The sequence below is a fragment of the Lonchura striata genome, chromosome 20 (genome assembly GCF_050655825.1).
Source record: "Lonchura striata isolate lonStrDom1 chromosome 20, ASM5065582v1, whole genome shotgun sequence".
In the NCBI taxonomy this organism is placed as follows: Eukaryota; Metazoa; Chordata; class Aves; order Passeriformes; family Estrildidae; genus Lonchura; species Lonchura striata.
Window position 1 is genome coordinate 8,488,984 of NC_140722.1, and position 19,497 is coordinate 8,508,480.

The 19,497-nt window shown below is 60.1% G+C and overlaps 2 protein-coding genes across 3 annotated transcripts; both read right to left on the minus strand.

The window, feature by feature from the left end:
* Window positions 1-11: 11 nt before the first annotated feature.
* Window positions 12-933, minus strand: ID1 (inhibitor of DNA binding 1). Its single transcript, XM_021527431.4, has 2 exons — window positions 566-933; window positions 12-370 (listed from the first exon to the last, which is right to left on the minus strand). The coding sequence occupies exons 1-2, from the start codon at window positions 884-886 to the stop codon at window positions 329-331; spliced, it is 363 nt and encodes a 120-aa protein (XP_021383106.1). The 5' UTR covers window positions 887-933; the 3' UTR covers window positions 12-328.
* A 5,108-nt stretch (window positions 934-6,041) lies between these two features.
* Window positions 6,042-18,884, minus strand: HM13 (histocompatibility minor 13). Of its 2 annotated transcripts, XM_021527371.4 has the most exons (13): window positions 18,644-18,851; window positions 17,320-17,418; window positions 16,022-16,104; window positions 14,865-14,953; window positions 14,044-14,129; window positions 13,809-13,934; window positions 11,967-12,024; window positions 11,314-11,397; window positions 11,010-11,046; window positions 9,918-10,020; window positions 9,055-9,140; window positions 6,929-7,118; window positions 6,042-6,324 (listed from the first exon to the last, which is right to left on the minus strand). In XM_021527371.4, exons 1-12 carry the CDS (start codon window positions 18,827-18,829, stop codon window positions 6,968-6,970), a joined length of 1,188 nt encoding a protein of 395 aa, XP_021383046.1. In that variant the 5' UTR covers window positions 18,830-18,851; the 3' UTR covers window positions 6,042-6,324; window positions 6,929-6,967. The 2 variants fall into 2 exon arrangements, with proteins under 2 accessions (XP_021383046.1, XP_021383047.1); XM_021527372.4 differs by lacking the exon at window positions 6,929-7,118 and having other exon boundaries at window positions 18,644-18,884.
* Between the last annotated feature and the right edge of the window lie 613 nt (window positions 18,885-19,497).

The following is a 19,497-nucleotide window of genomic DNA, read 5'->3' on the forward strand; positions in this document are numbered from 1 at the left end:
AAACGCACACGTGGTCATCAGGGCTTGTTTAATAACAAAACTCCAGCTATTGTAGAACAATATTCTCCAGCATCATTGTAATATACAATACGGGGAATGCTCTCAGTAATCTGAGAAGGAAGGATCCGGCCCACAGCACCCCCTGCCCAGGCTGCGGGGGGACCCCCAGCGCAGCCCCGTCGGGGAGCCAGGGATGCGGGTGAGCCGCGGTGCTCGGGGATGGGGTCCCGGGGACGATGTCCGTGCTGGGACCGGGATCCCGCGGATGATATCTATAGTGGGACCGGGAATGATCCCGCGGATGGTCCGTGGAGGGTCCAGCGCGGTCTCAGCGGCAGAGGATCCGATCGGCAGCGGGAATGCACGGAGCCTGCGGGAAAGACACGAAGCGGCCGGTCAATACTTGCCAGGAGGGCACCGGAGAGGACGGGGATGGAAAGGAGGCAGGAGGAATGGACCCCCCCGGGAAGGAGAGGACGCGGTGGAGATCGGGGGAAGGAGATTCCAAGGAACGCCGGTGCTGCCCGTCAGGAGCGCGGGTCTGAGCCGTAGGGTCCGCACTCACCTCGGGGGAGTCCCCAGCAGCGGCGGGGCAGGGGGGGCCGCACTGCAGCTCCAGCTGCAGGTCCCAGATGTAGTCGATAACGTGCTGCAGCAGCTCCACCTTGGAGACTCGCCGGTGCCGCGGCAGCGTCGGCACCAGCGCCCGTAGCCGCGAGTAGCAGCCCTTCATATCGTACAGCAGCGCGGCGGCCGCCTGCTCCGCCACCACCGGGGACACGCCCGGGCCCGGCCCGCAGCGGGCGGCCTCCCCGGGCCGCACCGCCTTCAGCGGGCCGCCGGCGCCCGCGGGCAGCGGCGAAGAAGCGACAGCGGCGACCTTCATGGCGAGAGACTGCGAGCGCGGCGAGCGGAGCGGGGACGCGGCGAGCGGACAACGAGCCCGCGCCCGCCGCGCCTCTTATAGAGCGCCGCCGATGGTGGGCGGGGCCGCGGGGAACGCTCGACCAATGGCAGCGCAGAGAAAGCGGGCGCGGCCCCGCCTACTCCATTCATGCGCCCCTAAGGGAGCGTCTTAAAGGGGCAATGGCGGAGAGAGCTCCGTGACGGGCGGGTGCTACAAGGGTGCGGAGCGCCCACCCTGCCCCGCAATTAACGTGGGTGCATGCCCGGGGACTCCCGGTGTCGGGCTCCCCGCAGCCCCGCTCGCTGCTTGCCCCCTCCAGGCCCCGGTGCCCCTCCGGGCGCTCGGCCCCCCCGCACTCCCCGCGCCCCTCCCTTCTCCGCGGCGGCTCAGACCGTGAGACGCCAGGGTCGTGACGTCACCCATTCATAAAACCCGGCGCGCTGTCAGCGCGGCGCCGGGCGGGCGGTGCCCATGGCGACGGGGGCGGGGCGGGGACACACACCTGCAGCCCCTACGGGGGGCACCGGGACCCCCACGGAGACATCGCGACCCCCACAGGGACACCGGCACGCCTACGGAGACACTGGCGTCCTCTCCTGGATACGGGGGCACCGGGACCCCCGGGGGATATCTGCACCCTGACGGAGACACGGGGGCATCGGGGCCCCACGGTGGCACAGGAACACGGGCATCACCACAGGGGACAGCTCCGCGCCCCCTGCCCCGAGTTTGGAGTTCTCCGTTCCCCCCTTTCCCTCCCGGGGCTCAAACCTCCGCAGAGCTGCTCGGTGGCGGCTGCCGGGGCGGCGGGCGCCAGGTTCGGGTCCACCCGAGGGACGGGCAGAGGGGTCGAGCCCTGAGTGTGTGGGGCGGCACGGGGAATGGGCTGCGAGCACGGTCCTGCCGCGGGCAAAAGCGGTGGAGGTCCCATCCATGTGCGAGGCAGCCAGTCCTTGCCCCGAAGGGTTTCTGGTCTGGGCTGTAATTAGCGTTACTGCTAATTACCCCGCACCTGCGGGGAGGGCAGGCAGCGCCCAGGGAGGGCCCCGAGCGAGACCCCGGCACACCCCGAGCAGCGTGAAATGGTGTGGGAAGGGAGGGAGGCAGGCAAAGCTGCAGCCTCAGACACTCCCGGGTGTGTGTACAGACACAGACACGCAGGGTGGGTGTGCGTGTGCACACACAAAGGTATGGACACACACGTGCTTGCACACACTGATGTGTGTGGGACATACCCAAATATGTGCACAGGAGCATTCACACACATAGACAAACCTGTGGAGACCAAACACAGCCACAAGTACAACCACACGGATGGACACAAACACAGATACACACACACACGTGTACACACATGCGTGCTCATACACACATACACCCTGCCTTGCACACCAACACGTGTGCCCAAGTGCCAGCACAGCTCTCCCAGCCCTTTATGGGGTTGGGCTGGGGGTGGCAGACCCTGCCGCACATCCCCAGGCATTCAGGGAGCAGAAGGCCTCCCCTCTTCTTCCTCTTCTGGGGAGGGCAGCAATCCTGGAGAGCACGCATGAACTCCAACCCTGCCAGCCTGGCTGGGGGGAGCCGGATCCCCCTGTCCCTCCCTCTGTCCCTCCTCCCTGTGTCCCCCAGCCTGGTGCGGTGGCGGTTCCCAGGGTGGGCACGGCGCTGGGGTCGCCCCCTCCATTCAGGGCTCGGCGGAGGGCCCGGTGCTGCCCGGTTCCCACCGCGGCTCTCAAAGCTGCTAATTAGCCCCCATCTGGCGGCAGTGGCCGGGCCGCGGCGGGAGGCCGGGGACATTGTGCACAGGAATGTCTTTCAGGGCCGCCGGCCGGCCGCCGCCACCGCCAGCTGCGCCGCCAACAATGCCAGGGCGAGCCGGCCCCGCGGCCCTGCCACCGGCCACCCCGAGCGGCGTGGGGACGTGGACGGGTTTCGTGGCCGTGGTGGGTGTCGTGGCACACATGGCACGGCCGCCCTGGCACAGCCACTCCAGCTGCCCCAACCCACTGGATGCCCCCGAGAGCAGGACAGCCTCACCCCATCCCTCTGCGCGTTTGGGTGCTGGGGATGGGGTGCCGGGTCAGGGCTGCCAGTGTGGCACCGGGACACCGCCTCGGCCACAGCTGGCCGCGGGGTCCTGGCCTGGCACGGCGAGCCGGCCGGCGCAGCGGTGTTGTCCGGCAGAACACAGAGCTTCATTTCCATCTCAATTCTGGGAACGGGGCGCTCGGCGCGGTAACAGCAGCCTCGGCCATATGGTGCTGGCGGGGCTCAGCCGGGCCGGGGGGGCAGCCGGGGGGCGGCTGCTTTGCGCTGAGCAGGGGTTGCCCGGCAGCCGAGCACATCAAAGCCCCCGGCCGCCCCCGCCCCGCCGGGACCACACAGGGCACGGCCGCGCCAGGCCGCCGAGGGGCCGAGGCTGCCTGTGCCGCTGCGATGGCGGGCACGGGGTACAGCCGGCACCCCAGAAGCGGCAGCACCCAGCCCCGCACTCGGGCATGCAGGGCTGGAAGGCAGCACAGACACCGCAGGTCAGGCTGGGCCCCCACCAGTGACCAGGACCCCCAGACTTGGGCTGCTCCTGTCACGGCTGGGGTTGGGCTCTGTCCAGATCCCCTCTCCCGGTGCCATCCGCAGGTCACCCCTGAGGCTACACAGAGCCTCCACCCCCCCATGTCCGCACGACACTGCTGAGCCAGGGTTGCAGATGTGCCGGGCCGCCGGCACAGCTGGAGCGGGGCCGAGGCCTGAGAAAGCCCCTGCGCATTCCCCTCCCGCCTTCTCCCTTCCCGTTCCCAGCTTCCATCCGCTGCAGCCCAGACCAGCTGGAGCCAGGCAGCCCTTCCTGGGATTTATTCCAGCTTCCTGCCCCTCCTCGCCGGCCGACCGGGGCTGGGGCTGCCTTGGGCTGCTTCCTTTCCCTGCTCGCAGCCGCCGGCCGGGCGCCACTGTCAGTACCCATCATCACACGGGACCCCAGCTCTCACCACCAGCACCCATCACTCCACGGGACCCCAGTGCTCATCACCAGTACTCACCATCCCAGCAAGGCACCCCTCACCCTGTATGGCAGAGCATGAGGTACAACCACAGCACCCATCACCCATCATCACCCAGCTGCAACTCTGCTGAGGTGGGGAGGCTCCACGGGGCTCTAAAGCCAAGCAGCCCTGGTATATCCCACTCACACCAGGCACCAGCGCTCCCAAAATAATGAAACCACCTTCCCCCTTGCCTGACGTTTGCACCCTGTGCACTGCCAGCTCAGCCCATCCCACCCCACTGCAATTCCTGGTGGGAGCTTGGCACAAGGGACATGTGCCCATGAGCTCCCCTGGCCAACAGGCATCTACACCACTGCCAGAGGTGCCATGGGTGAGTGGGTGGGTGAGGATCATCCCAAATCCCGCATCTGCTGGCAGCAGAACAGGCAGCTCTGGCCCCTGCCCTAGCTGGGCGCAGTTAAGTGGACGGAGGTTTCCTGCCGGACTCGGCACATCCATGTTTCCGCAGCCCCCACCGAGCCGGAGGGACCCTGCGGAGAGGGGAAAGTGGCCCAGCAGCGGCCCAGACACACTGGAGCCGTGTGGCCTCAGCCCTGCCGGGACCGGAGGTGCCACAGGCCCAGGTGCAGCAGGCGAGAGAACCGAGGAGTGCTGAAGCGCCGGCTCCTCTGGCGGCTCCTTGCAGGGCCCAGCACACTTCCTTCCTCCTGGCCAGCCCTGGCTTATCGGTCAGGCAGGGTGAGGGGTGACCCCGCTCTCCCCTTCCCAGACCTTCCGCTCCCTGCAGCCCTGGGAAGGCTCCTGGCCACGCTTCCACCACACCGACAGCAAGCAGGAGCTGCTCGGAGCTCTGCAGGGCAGCAGGGAGGCTGCTGGGTGATGCTGGCACGGGGGGTACCCTGTGCACCCCTTAGCCTGCTCCTGCACTCCTGGGGCCTCTGGAGGCTGCATGGGGATGCAGTTCCTACCACCAGAAGCCAGGAAGGAGTCAGAGGTTCCCAGGATGTAGTGTCAGCCCCGCACCAAGGGACACACCATTCCGGGGAGTGGGGTCCTGACTCAAGGTAGGGTCCTGCACCCCACGGCAGAGCTGAAGTCCTTTTCCACGGAACAGTGGAGGCTGGTGAAATCACATCTGGAGTCTAGACTCAGTGACTCGGTGGGCTGGGCCTGGCGGCCGTGCTGTACCCAGACCCTGCTGCACACTGTTTGCTTAGCTGGAGGTATTTAATTGGAATTAAAGTGGCCCCTCTTGTTTTTGCGGACAGGGCTGTTGGAAAAGGAGCTGTAAGTCATAGAAAACATCTGTAGGAGCCTGCGAAGGGTCATTAGATGGCAGAACGCGAGGCGCCACTTTTAGTGCTCGCAGCCGGCACAGGGAATAATGGTTCAATACGGCTTTTGTGGAGGAGCTGCCAAGCCAGCAAACACTTTCTATTTATTCTGGCAGTGGGCATGGCCAAAGGGATGCAGGATCCTCCACATGTGGGCCTCCAGGAGGGGTAGGGAGGACACTGCCAGTGCTGCAGGACACAGGGCAGCTGGTCCCAGTGGAAGCCGCGGTGGATGCTGGAGCTGCCCATGCCTGCAGCCCCTCCAGCCCCCTGCAGAAAATGCCTGCACCAGCATTTTCTGCCCATCCCAGCCCTAAAGGGTGCAGGATGGTGCCTGGCTCCCTGCAAGGAAGGGGGATAATCCATACTATCCTTACCCTGCCGCAGGGCTGGGTTTGAGGTTACCCACTCCTACCCCTCCCATTCCTGCTCCCCCAGGCCATGGGGCGTTAGCCTCAGCTCGATGAGCACCCCAGCAGCTGAGGCAGAGCACGTTCCCATCCTGTGAGGTTCCTGCATCCCAATCCCTGATCAGCCACCCTTCTCTGGGACCAGATGCTGCCTCAAACCCACACAGGGCTCAGTGACTCTGGCCCTAAATCTGGGTATCACAGAGCAGGGGCCAGACTGGGGGAAGGCCCAGTGCCAGAGAAGTGGGAGGGGGAAGGGGATGGTCACTTGGTCACTTGGAAACAGCCAGACAATAGCCACGGGCTCCAGTGGGAGAAGGCGGGGGAGCTGGATGCCAATTCCAGTGCCGGCTGAGCAGGGGCATGGCCACACCAGCACTCCTTCCTTCAATATGGTTTAATATGAGAGAAAGCAAATGCACAATACAAAATTTAAAAACCGGCATACATCGATACCCCACCTGGGTGGCTGCTCCGACACACACAACACGATGCTCTTGCACAATTGTTTCGTCGTCTGTCACTTGCAAAGGGTCTTGAAGGGCCCCAGCCCAGCAGTGCTGGGCACGGCCCACGGGCAAGGTCACTTCTCCTTCTTGGAGGCTTCTGTTGGCTCTTCTTTGGAAGCCCCTGCTGCCTCCTTAGGGGTTGAGCTCTCCTCGTAGCTGGGGACAAGAGGGATATGAGTGGAGCCAGCTCCTCCCTGGGGACAGAACCCCATGCCATGTGTGGACAGCCCAGCCTGTGGCCTTGGCTTCTGCCTTGCTGCTGTTGAGGACAAGGTGGGCTCCAGCCAACAGCACCCAGCACAGGAAGCCCTATAGGGGAGACGAGGGATGCATCCCCCTAGACATCTCCAAGGGTAGGGTGGACCCAGCCAGGGGCCAGCTCTGTGCCTGGGCATCTGTCCTTGTTCCCAAGAGCACTATTGGGTATGCTGGCTGAGCACGGATGCCAGCAGGGCCAGTAAACAGGGGAACTGCAGCAACACCAACAGCAGTGTTCCCTCCCAGGGTCTCACTCTTCTGGCTGCAAACCCCCTCCAGCAGTGGCCCCAGGGCTCTGGCTAAAGAAATGGGAATGCTGCTCCAAGCAGAAAAAACAAGGTCTGGGATGTCAAATCTTCTTGCCCTTCCCAGTCTCCTCTCTCAGAATGGACGAGAAGCCGGCTCACAGCAGCACAGAAATAGCTCCAGCCTCTGCCCACAGAGTGAGGAGAGCTGTGAATAGGGAGAGCTTGGGCCAGGGAGAGCAAGGACCTGCCCCTACCTGGCCAGAGCGACAGACAAGGGGCCCCGGTGGCAGTGGCTACATGGCACTAGGGCTCTGCTGCCGGCGTCGGCGGGGACAGGACAGTTTCTGCTGCATGGAATCAGCCAGGCTGGCCGGCGAGCCAGACACCGTGGGGAAGTGGGTAAGTCTTGGTGTGTGAGGCAAGATTTCAGCAGAGGATTCATAGCTGCAGGAGAGAGAGGAAGCAGGAAGGGAAAGACAAGGACAGAAAGAAGAGGGGGGGAGAGAAGAAAAAGCAAGAGTTTTGGAGTGAGAGCACCGAGAACGCGCCACCCTGTGCAGGAAGCCTGGCATCCCCCTTCACCTGCTTACACCTCCTGGCCTCTCCTTGCCTGCAGTCTCCAGGACAGGGCTGCAGAATGCAAAAGTGAGCACTGAAACTTGGGGATGAGGCAGCTCCCACTGGCATGAGCAGAGCCAGGCAGCCAGAACCTAGGGAGAGCAAGCCTGGGCAGTGGGAAGGTGGTAGTGGAGCAGCCCAGGGACTGGGCAGGTGACAGAGAGATGCAGCAGACCCTGTCCTGCCACTCAAGGACAGTGTGCCCAGAGCAGATGTGGGAGGCAGGATGAGTTCCCACTGCTAAGGGAGCTTCCTGCCTAGCCTAGGGAGGTTTGGCATGGCTGGGAGCCAGGGAGCTGATCCCAATGTCACCGACCTCTGCTCCCCCAGCACCCTTCCCTGGGCCTGCAGCACAGATCTGCTCACTCCCACCCTGCCTGCAGATCCTCACTGCTGTGAGATACCATGTGCAGGCAGAGACCACAAGAACTGCCAGCGCCAGGGAGGATCTGGGCACACCAAAGCAGCACAGCAGAGCTACCTACACCTGGTGGGATTCCTTCGGTGGGAGCCACTGCCCTCCAGGCATTGGTCCCTCTGAATCCCACTTCCTCTGCCTGCAACTGGAGCCGCTTCAAAGGAGGTCTGGCCCCCAGGGGCCATCAAGTCTGTAACCCTCCAGCATCCTGCCCTTGCCCTGGCAACACTTTGCTGCTGGAGCAGCTTGTGCTATTGCTCTGGGAGGGCACTAGGCCCTGGCTGCCAAGCTCCCTGCGGTCCTTGCTGCCCAGTGGGCCCGGCCTCACAGCTCATCTCTCCCCAGTTTCCTGGCAGGAGCTGCTGCTGCTGTCAGCTGGTGAGTCACGGCACTGGGGAAAGCGGCTGCAGGATCCCAGGTGCACAGGAAGGACGATCCCAGGACACTCAGTGCCTGCAGCAGCGATTGTCAGAAGCAAACATCAAAGGAGGGGCAGGTGCGGCAGGGCTGGGGACGGCCCAGCTGAGAGCCGCTGGGAACATGCATACCTGCATCTCCCAGGGGAGGGGAGGGGAGGGGAGGGAGGACAGCTGGCTTCCCGTTGCACCCAGTTTCCCTCTGAGGAGGCTGGGAGCTCAGGAACGCTCCCCAGGCTGAGGCACTGGGGAGGCTGGAGGGTAAACTGCCCTGCTTTAGAATGCTCCCTTCCCTCCTCTGCATCAACCATCATTACTGTGCTGAGCCACCACCAAGTCTCAAGCATGGCAGAGAAACAGCTCTCAGGCAGAAGGCCAGAGCTGCCCACTGACAGCCTGGACAGGCTCCAAGAACAGCTGAGCACAACAGCCCAGTCCCCCTTCCTCTGTGCCCACAGCCTCTGGGGCAGGGGGACTACTACAAACCACAAGACTTTGCCCAAGTGGGGAGGCTGGGATGTGCTCAAACCAGCCTTGGCTGCTCTCACAGCCAGCTCTGGCTCCATTTTTCCCCACCCACAGGCCCTGGGACACAATGACCAAGTATCTCCACACCAGGTGTGCAGTCCCACCCTCCCCTGCCTGCCAGCGCATGGGAAGAGTCTGTCACTGGGGCGTAAAGCAATACCAGGTGCTGCCTGCCGGTACCACACCACAGCTCCCACCCAGCGCCCGGGAGGCGGCTGGAGCCAGGCCCGGCATGTTGGAACGCAGACCCGCTCCCTCCACCCACGCACGTGCCGGCGCACACCCCGAGCGTGCCCAGATGAACCCGTCCCTCCAGCTGTGCCCGGGCGTGGGAACATCTGCACGCTTCATGCGCTCCAGCGCCGACGGCAAAACAGCTCCATCGCCAGCTGAGGCTCACCTGAACATTTCGGTTACTTCTCCCTTTGCCAAGGCCACCAGAAGTGGGAATCCAATGCAGGCAGGGACCAGGTACAGCAGCGCAGGCTGCGGGGAAGAAAAACAACTGTTAAAGCAAACCACAAATCAGCCTGAGGGAAGAGTGCAAGGTGAGCTCGTGGCCTTGCCCCCTCTGCACCCATGGTATCTGCCACACGGCTACACAGGAGTAAACACCCCTAAAAGCAGCTTCAAGAGCTAAGTTCGAGCTCCAGCAGCATGAAGCTAGATTGGGTATTAGGAGGAAATTCTTTCCTGTGAGGGTGGCGAGATCCTGGCACAAGCTGCCAGAGAAGCTGTGAATGTTCAGTCCCTGGAAGTGCTCAAGGCCAGGCTGGAACAGGGCATGGAGCAGACTGGTCTATTGGTTGGTATCTCTGCCCATGGCAGGGGAGTTGAAACAAGATGGTCTCCGAGGTCCCTTCCCAGATCATTCTAGGATTCAGTGAAAATGCTCACTGGAAGGGCCCAGTGGGCCATGAACACACTGAGAGCCCCTGTGCAGACCACAGTGTATGGGCTCCCAGAGCCCCCTGCAGCAGAGCCAGTGGGTGCTCAGGGGAGCTTGGTTGCAAAGAGCCAAAAAACACAGGGCCCTTGGCTGAGGGGCTGTTCTTGGAAACAAGGAGCCTTGCCCCAAACAGGCCTCTGCTCCAGCTGGGCACAGGAGCTTTGGGAAGGGAAAGGTACAGGCAAGCACTGGAAAATCAAAGCCAAGAGAAGAAATAAATCTCCTTTTTCCTGGCAGGATGCAGGAACTTCGTGGCCAAGCTGGCCTGACCCACTTGGATGTGCATCCACAGGAGGCAGCAGGGTGGAGCTCACCTGGGCATGCTTGAAGATGTGCATGATGAATATGGTGAGGCCCAGCCCAAAGATGTAGGCCACAAAGCTGGTGTAGAAATACGTGTGCGTGTTCTTCTTCAGGCTGTAGGGAAAGGGAAGAGCTCAATGACCTCCGGTTTGGAATGCCAGTGGCCAAAATGGAATTGGCCTGGTACTCTTGGGCATCTCCCACCACAGTGGAGTGTGTGGAGTGATGCTCTGCCTGTGTAGCCCGATGCTGTGGGAGCAGTGTGGGACTGAAGGCAGTAATAGCCAGGTGAGGGGCTGGAGAAGGGAAGAAGGCAAGAGATACTGCTGCTGGATGGCAACTGGGAAGGGAGGAATTAGGGCTAGGACCCAGGGAGAAGGTCCATTATCTTGGTGGAACCTGTCCCTGGCTCTCAGCAGTTGCTATTTTATCACAGGGCAGGCTGCAGGAACTGGGATTCCCAGCAGGTGCAGGCAGGATGTGGGTGGTAACACCTGGAAGAGCTGGCACAGACCAGAGGGTCTGTGCAAGAGCAGTGGGAGTGGGGCCACACCAGTGCAGTCACAGAGCACCCTGTTCCCCAGAGCCTTTCAGTGTGGGGCAAGAGCTGCAGCCCAGCTGTAGGTACAGCTTCCCTACGTGGGAAGGAGCTTCCTCCTCCAACATCAGTGGCAACCTGGAGGCAGCCAGCACTGCCAGGCACCCATCTGCATCCATGCGAGCACTTCCCAGGTGCCAGCACCCCTGGCTCTTTCCCACGCTGTCACTGCTTCCTCTCACTGCCCTCCACTCCTTGGCTCCAGGGAGCTGGTGAGGCTCTGTGGGGCTGCTGTGTGCTGCTGCCCTGATCCCCATCCCTCTGCTGCCTGCCCTACCTATGCTTGAACTGAACCACTTGCCCCCAGTGCTCAGGATGTACCCACAGAGCCAGCCCCCTCTTCCAAGAGCTTTTCCTTACACCCCCTGGTGTCTCCACATCCAGCTCCAGAAGGGAGCACAGGACTGCACTCCCGGCTCCCCCTTCTCTTTTTTCCTCTACAAAAGCAGCTCAAATATGCTGCAAGATCCAACCTGCCAGAGACCCTTCCCTGCCGCCTGCTCACCTGATATCAAACCGCAGCAGCAAGGCAATGAAGATCCCTGCAGGGAGAAGGAAACAGTGAGGGGCTGGAGGTGGCCGAGGAGGGCCAGCGAGGGGCCGAGGGAGGCGGGCAGGACCCGCGGCGCTCCGGGGCCGCTCCGGGGCCGTGCCGGGTGACAGCGGGGTGACAGTGCCCTCTCGTGGCACGCGGCACCGGGACAGCGCCCGGACCTGCGGAGACCCAAGGGCAGAGCCAGGCACCTGCTCAGCTCCCCGCAGCCCCCTCCAAGGAGACCCCAGTCCCATCCTCCCTCTTCTGTCCTCACCCGGAATGACAATGTCTCCCAGTCCCAGCATGGCGAAGTTGTCGGCATCCAGCCCCTTCTCCAGCAGGTCCTGAGGGAAAACCACTGCGAGGAGCAGAGCGAGGCACAGTGAGGGGGAGTGTCCCCACTGAGCAGACCCCAGCCCCAGTGGGCCTGGCAAACAGGGACTAGAACAGGGCAAGGGGCCTGTCCTTGCCCTCAGCCCCCCTCCTTCCCTTTAGCTTTCCTTGTTCTTTCTGGGACAAGAAACCAGCGACCAAACTACTGCATGCTCCACAGCAGCACCAGTTCACCCTGCCCGCTGTTCTGAGGCTCTGTGGTGTGGTTTGTGTGTAGGTCTTTTTTTTTTTTTTTTTTTGGTGTTTTGTTTGGGTTTTTTTTTGGTGGCGTTTATTTGGTATGGACTGTTTTTACAAGCAGGTTAAATTGCACACTCCAAAGGTGCAGAGTGACCCAGACAGACCAGGGCACTGCAAACCATCCCTTTCCAGAGATATGCCTTGGCTTGAGGCTGGCCAATGACAGGGAGGAGGGGTCACTAGCAGGAAATGTTCCTGCACACATCCCAGCCTGAACCGTCTCCAGAGGTGGAGGGTGCATGGGGCAGGGCTTGCAGCAAAAAGGACCCCAGCACACAGGGAAGATCTACTCACGTTTTATTGGGGCCTCAAACGATTTGGCAACTGTCACCATCACGTTGGTGCCAAAGACCTGGAACAGAAGGAGCCCACGATGACCACAGCTGCACAGAACACACACACAGGCTCAGCTACAGACTCACCACAGAGCCAGAGTGGCCTCAGTGGCAGAAAATAGCCAATGACCTGCCAAAATGTGGGCACAGGAGCCCTGCAAGCAAGCCCACAGTCTGGGGGAGAAGGCATACGGTGGCACTGGGGGAGGTGGCTGCTTCACGGCTGTCCTGCTCTCAGAGCAGCATGGGGACAGCATTCACATGGCAGAGCTGCTGCCCACCACCCAGCCCTGCACCTCAGTTCAGCTTTAATCAGTCAGCTCCATGTAAAGTCCAGTTGGAGGGCAGGAGTTTCCAGCAGAGTGTCCCAGCCTGGGAGCTTCCAGCAGGGACAGAGGCCAGTGTCAGATCAGCAGCAGTTTGCTCTGAGGTCGTTTACTTGCACGGCCCTATCAGCTGTAAATACTGGCAGCATTTGCAGGGTGGACTGTAAACACTGAGGGCAGCCACTCTGATCTCTGCACCTTGCCATCTCTAAGCTTCCAGTCCAGCAGGCAAAAAAACAGGCCCTGGTTAGCATTGGGTGAGCAAGACCCTGGAGCCTTGACACTGGGACCAGGGAAAAGCATCACATGCCTCCCCAAAACTATGTGGGGGCAAAACAGCATTGAGATCTCCTTCCTCCTTGAAACCCTCCTAGGATGCACTGTGACTGAATCCATGCCAAGACCCAAGTGACCAGTTCCTGCAGAAGGGGACAATACGAGGGCCTCCACTTCAAGGCAGCCCCTCCCTAAGTCTCCAGCAATAGCCTGATCCATGGGGAAGCTGAGGTGAGAGACAGCCAGCAAGTGGAGAGCACTCACTGTCCCCAAAGCACTGGGAAGACACTCCCACATTAAGCAGGGCCTGGGGCACCAGGTGTGCTAAGGCAGAAGGCTGAGTCCCCTCCAGCTGAGAGTTGCAGAGGAAGTGGCCCACAGGCTAAAAACCACAGAGCCCAGACTGTTAACGAGCCTGGGAAACAGGGGCACCACCAGCCAAGTACAAAACAGCTCACAGTGGCCAGGCTCAAATATGGAGGGATTACACAGGCAGCTGCAGAGCTGCTGGACAGACCTCAATGTATACAAGGCTCTCAGACATTTGGAAACATGGTGATTCAGAAGGTGGAGGCAGCAGGAAGGACTGAGGAATATGAACATTACAAGGAGAAACATTCTCCCATGCATGGAGCAGAGCACACGACTGCATTCCTGCCTTCCCTGCCGCCCTTTCCTCTACAAAAGCAGCTCAAATACCCTGCAAGAAATAAGGAAAACCTCAAAATGAAGAAGTCAGGATGCAGCACTGGCTGAGGAAAAGGGACTGGAGGCATTCCAGGGTCTGGTCCTCTGTGCAAGAGGACAGAAGGACACTAACGAAACCAGCAGATGACAGCCAAGGCACAGCTCATACAAGCAGGCTCAGTGTGCCCCAGAGCAGCCTCCAGCCCACCCAACAGGTGTCAGGCCTTGGGAAGACCATAGTGGGGAATATAGGACCAGATATGACAAACACTGAGTACCCCACAATAACTCTGATGAGGTCCCTACCAGCCCTGGGCTCTCTGAGTGAAGAATAAAAGAAAACACACTTGATGAGCCACTGTGGATTCTGTCATCAACCCTGCCACACCCCTCTGGGCTGAGAAACCGAAAATTCTGACTTCAAGTGTGTGTCCAGCCAGCGTGGTGCCCCCACAAAGGCAGAATGCCAGGCACACACTTCCACCAGTGGCCTGCAGAATGCTCCTGCTTACCCAGAACACATCGTAGATGAAGAGGCCCCCAAGCAAGATGCAGCCAGTGCTGACGTTGTTCAGGTGCAGCAGCTCCACCCCGTTGAGGGAGAATGCCAGCCCAAAGAGATTGTTGGCAATCCAGTGCTGAGGACAGGAAAAGGAGATCTGGGTCCTGCTGTACATGGAACCCTCACCTTGCATGGAAATGAGTCCGTGTTTGATCCAGCCCAGTCCCCAGCTGTGCCTCACTTACCTTTCTCAGCAGGTACCAGACCCCCACAACACTGCTCAAGGCCAGGCACACGAGATCCTTGGTGTCAAACTCATAATTCACTATTTCTGCAAGAAAACGGAGAAGTCAGACTTGGGGCAGGCTGGGCAGCTCCCCTTCCCAAGCAGGGCTGAGATGAGTGATTCCACAGCTGGGGAGCCCAGAGCTCAGTGCTCACGTCCCAAACGAGGGGACTGTACCCGTGGTACACACATGCAAACCCCTGGGAACAAGCAGTGGGCTCTGGGAAGCTCAGACCTTCTCCTTCAGCCAGACTCTGCACATGGACAGCATCCACGGTCCTGCTGTCAATAAGGAAATTGGATTCAGGCACTGCCTAAGGCAGGGAGAGACAAATCTTCTCCCTCTTCCTGTGCCAGTTAACTCCTGGTGGTATCACCAGAAATACTCCCTTACCAGTAAACCTAAAACAGGGGAGGATACTTATCAATGCATCTTCTGCCAGTGCAAAGATCTGGCCCAGATAAGGTAGCACAAATCAGTCAGATCTATGCTTTCCAAGGGGCTTAAATAAAGGCTCTGCATTTAATGATAGCCATAGCTCCATCCCCACAGCACTCTGGGAAGTGTTTCTGGGGTCTCCCTGCCATCCAGAGACAGCACAACGTGCCAGCCCAGCTCTGCAGGGACACATGGGGCTCAGCAGGGAGCAAGAGGTGAGTCTTTGAAAAGGTTGTTTCAATGGGCTGAGAGTAACAAGACCAAAAAATGAAAAAAATAAAAAGGAACAGTAAAGGCAGAAAGCATTCAGGCTCCCCTGAAAGACTGGAAAGCCAACGTACCCTCCTTGCTCTCCCCGGAGCCCTGGGTGAAGAGGAGCTGGTACTGTTTGTTGGGGAAATTTGCAGGGAAGAATCTGTTCATCATGGGGCTGAAACGAGAGGTGTAGAGAAGGGCAGTTCGACAGAAACCTCACAAGACGTGCTGCCCAGCACCTCTGCATTTGAGGGGGCCCCACACCCCCTCCCTAGAGGGGAAACACCATCTGCTCCATCAGGGACTGGCCTGGACATCAGGGACAGGAGCCACAGCAACTCATCCTGCACAGAGATCTGATCTGGCTATACGTGACAGTCCCCCAGATCCTCCAGGGCAAGAAAACAAGAGCATCGCCCACAAGAAAGGAGGACCCACCCCAGACCCCAGCAAATGCCCTATGCCCCAAAAAACCCTCTGGGTACTTAGCACTGACTGGCTCTGCTGCAGAGCCAGGAGCAGAGCAAAGCCCTTGCCCAGCACCAGTCTAGGGAAATCATCTGGTCCCCAAAGCTGCAGAGCTCACGAAACAGGAAATCAGTTCAACTTTTTCAGTTACTGAAACAGCCTCAGCTTTCAACACTTTGTGCCACGTATGGCCACGAGAGGCCAGAGACATTACCATGAGCTCCAGCTGCCTGTGTCACCCATCCCAGTCAGGGTGCTGAAGAGCTCTTCCCTCTGCAGGGCAGCAAGGACTGTGCCAAGAGGGGTTTAAGTTGGATATAAAGAAAAGGCTCTTCACCCAGAGAGTGGCTGGGCACTGTTACAGACTCCCCAGAGAAGTGGTCATGGCCCCAAGCCTGGCAGATTTCAAGAACTGTTTGGAAAACACTCTCAGGAACACGGTGGGATTTTTGAAGTTGTCCTGTGGAGGGTAAGAAGCTGGACTAAATCCTTGTAGATGCCTTGCAACTCAGGATATTCTGATTCTGTGACTCTGAGCCAGAGAAGCTCCTTAGGGTGAGCTGGCCTTGTCCCAGTGCTGGTGTACAGGATGCTGGCTTCCCAGGACCCCCAGGGTTTTGGTTCCCACCACCAAGGGACAACACCCTAATAGGTTGGGCAAATACCCTAAAGACCTGGCTCTCCTGCAGGGCAGTGGTGTTCTGAAAATTTCTCAATAAAATGAACTGAAGCTTTAGGTAGCCCCACCCCAATCACACCCATCCTTGTGCTGTACCTGATAGTGTGGGACAGGGCCAGGATCCCCAGCACAAAGAAATACATGGAAAGCAGAAGATTGATGTACTCTTGAGAGAATATCTGCAAGACAAAACCACAGAGAGGTCAGTAACCACAGCATCCTCCCCATCCTCATGCTCCTGTTGGCAGCGCTGCTGTGTCAGTGCTCCAGGGAGATGAGAATAGCTAGAATAACCCAAATTCCTGCATGCTGAGGGAGAATATGTTGGAAATAGCCATGTGCTCAAAGAACAAGCACAATGGGCCCATGAGCTGTAGCACATCTGTGAGCTGCTCAGGTCAAAAAATAACTCCAGTGCTGCAGAAAGGAGGCCAGAGCTTCTCCTGCAGAGCAAGGAGAGAGGCACTGCTCCCAGGGGCTGCCCAGGCCCAGGGGAGCAGCAGCATCCCCTGCCCTAATTAAACAGGGCATTACTAAAACTCCTGCCCTCCAAGTCACACACTCCCCTACTGAATCACACCCCTACAAACCAGTGTGGAAGGATCCTGGGGCCCTCTGTGCCCTCCTGGAAGGGGGATGCTGGAATAGGCAGCACATGGCACACAGCCATTGGCAGAGAAGGGACTGAACTGTACCATTCCCAACTCTGCACCTTAACCCTCAGCTCCTGGCCAGCCAGGAGCACCCTGGCACCTTGCAGGCATCTCTAAACAGCACAACTGGAAGCTGCCATGCCCACAGGGCCACTCTGTACTGCAGCTCTCCAGACCCTTCTGGGGACTCAGCCATGTGCCAGACCTGCATGGGCAGCCCAAGGAGCTTGATGCCAAGACACCTCCACACCACCACCACGTGCTGCTGAGAGTTCCCATCCATTTCTCAGGTCATCTGGCTCTGCCTGTGGGCTCTGAACATCTAAAATACTTCACCTGATGACGCCAGGGCTCCCCCAGGCCTGCAGCCAAAACAGCTCCAGGAGCACAGAATGGAACACAACACAGAGCCAGCAGCCCCTCAGAGACCCTGGCACCCTCTGGCTCCAGCCTATGCTCTGTCAGGTCGGCCCATGGTGACAGGAAGAGCTCAGGGCTATTTGCTCCTCGGCAGCTCTCCAGAAACAACCTGTGCACAAACAGGCTCTGATTTCCCTCAAGCTGGGACAATTCAGGCAAGAACTGATGTCCTCCTGCACGGTGACACCGAAAGAGCCCGATCTGTGCAGCCTTACACACCTTCTGTCCCAATACTAAGGGCCAAAAACAGAGTCACTCCATTATGGGAGCTCCTGCCAGGTGGGAGAATGTCCTGCCCCAGCTCCAGAGCCACTCACTTACTTTAAAGAAGAGGTAGAGCCCCAGGAGGGTACAACTGGCAACAATGGGAAAGCGAGCAGCGTCTCGGCTGGTAATCGTCTCTGGCATCTCCGAGGAGTTCTGGGGAGAGAAGGATAGAAAGGAATGGACCAGCCCCTGCCCTGCCTTCACACCTGAGCAGGGGGTGGACAGACACAACACACAACGCTCCACAGTGATTTTGAGAGGGACAAAACACCCACTGGCTCCTGCTATATCCAGAGATGAGGCTGTGTCAGAGGCAGAGCCTGAGCTGGAAAACACAAACACTTGTCCTTTCCAGGGCAGCCACAATTTATTGCTTTTCTCCTCCTGGAGAAGGAAAAAATCCTGTGCTGGCACTGTTCCGTTCCCCCCTGCCCAGAGGGGAGCTGGGCTCCCTCACCGCTCACGCCCAGCCAGCCCCATCTGTGCCACCATCTGTGATCACCCCGTGCACGACACGTCTCTCCAGCCACCTCCTCATCTCTCACCTTGCTCTTGGGACACTTCTCGTGCTCAAAAGTCCCAGATTTATAAACCCCTTCCAAGACATCTTTGCACCACCTCAACCAGCCCCTTTCAAGCCATTTCCCATGGGAGACCTTCAGCTTTCAGAGGAGGCAGAGGGCTGCCTGTTTTCTGCCTGCTCCAGGCCCAGCTGGCCGCTGCTCGGAGATCTAATCTCACTCAGGCAAACACCTGCGGCCAGCACAGATCGAGGGCACCTCAAAAGCCCTTGTGCAGCTTATCCTGGGCATGGCAGTTGTCACGCTGCGCCCGGCAGCCCGGAGGTGCCCAAATTCCTGCTGCTCCCTGCAGAGTGAGGGATGAGAGCCCCCATCCTGAATTGCTGCTGGGCTTTGCTCACAGCCCCCCACTGCCTGGATGCCAGAAGCCCCTGATATGAGGCTTAACAGCACAAAAGAAGATTTTAAAAATAGTATTGGATCAGACTGTAAAACAGTCCTTCCTCCTGAGCTACAGCAGCCCAACTGTTGGGATTTGAGTCCCTGCTATGAAACGCAGAGAACGGTGGGAGAATACCGGGACAGAACAGGGAGTGCAGGCGGGAGAGCACCCCGGAGCAGCCCCGGTGCCGCGGGGTACGGCCACACACGAATCCCCCCAGCACAGCTCCTCCTGAGGAGGGACAAGGGGCGGTTGTGTTTTGCAGCACTTGAATTTATCGGGGCTGGAGGAGCCCCGGGGTCCAGGGCCGGGGCCATGCAGCTGCCGGTCCTCCCGTGGAACGGGGCGCCCAGAGGGGACCCTCGGAAGGGGGGGCTCGGCCTACAGGCCCGGCTGCCCCGAGCCGCGGGGGTACCTTGCTCTTGGCGCAGCTGACGGAGCGCAGCGCCCCGAAGAAGATGGGCAGCAGCGCCATGAGGACGAGGCTGCCGTAGGCCAGCGCCATGCCCTCGGGGGTGGCGGGCGGGCGGGCGGGGGTCCCGGGCGCGGCCCCGGGCGCGGCCCCGGCGGCGCTGCCGTTGTGCGCCGCGGGCTCCTCCATGGCGGCTGCTCCCACCGCGGTCCGCACCGACACGTCCCCCTTACCGACCGGAAGTGCGTCACGCGTAGCGGCGCTGAAGCCGGCCCCGCCCCGGCGGCCGCGGTGCCAGGAGAAGGGCAGAGCCCGGCGCCGCCGCCGCTCCGGGCTGGGCCCCGCCGCCCGCTGTGGGAGGCGCAGGGAACTCCCGAGGAGCTCCCCGCGGGCACCGCTGCCGGCTTCCCGCAGCCCCCCTGCGAGCGGGGAGGTGCAGCTCCAGCTCCACCAGCGGTTTGCCTCCTGGGCTGCCCTGGGTTTTGCTGCCCTTCACCGTTTCCCTGTTCTTGGGAATCCCCCTGAGTGCTCCCAGCCCAGCCCTGAGCAAACAGCGCTTCTGTAAAATGCCTTATAAATGGCGGCAGATTCTCCCCACGCGCTGGACCGGGTCCAGGCTCTGCTGGAAAATTGGCCGAAATGTGTGTTTTCCTCACAAATACTCCCAAGTCGCTGGCAGCTCGGCTGTGCCACCCAGCCTTCTCCTCCTCCTCACCAGGTTGAAAGTCTGCTGAGGAGCAAAAATCGGTGAAGATTTGAGCACAGTGAAATGGTGCTGCCCCCAGTTTAGATCTGAGCCACGGGCAAGGAGATGGGAGCACAGCAGGGATTAAAACACGAGACTTTGATTTTTTAAA

Bases quoted from the DNA above. Each gene is read 5' to 3' on its own strand.
- HM13 (XM_021527371.4), bottom strand. From the start codon at position 18,829: ATGGAGGAGCCCGCGGCGCACAACGGCAGCGCCGCCGGGGCCGCGCCC. The intron at 14,954-16,021 runs GTACAGCACAAG...CTCTCGTTTCAG, and splicing joins GCCCTGTCCCACACTATCAG to CCCCATGATGAACAGATTCT. The intron at 9,141-9,917 runs GTGAGCTCCACC...TCTTCCCCGCAG, and splicing joins ACATCTTCAAGCATGCCCAG to CCTGCGCTGCTGTACCTGGT.
- ID1 (XM_021527431.4), bottom strand. From the start codon at position 886: ATGAAGGTCGCCGCTGTCGCTTCTTCGCCGCTGCCCGCGGGCGCCGGC. The intron at 371-565 runs GTGAGTGCGGAC...TCTTTCCCGCAG, and splicing joins CTGCTGGGGACTCCCCCGAG to GCTCCGTGCATTCCCGCTGC.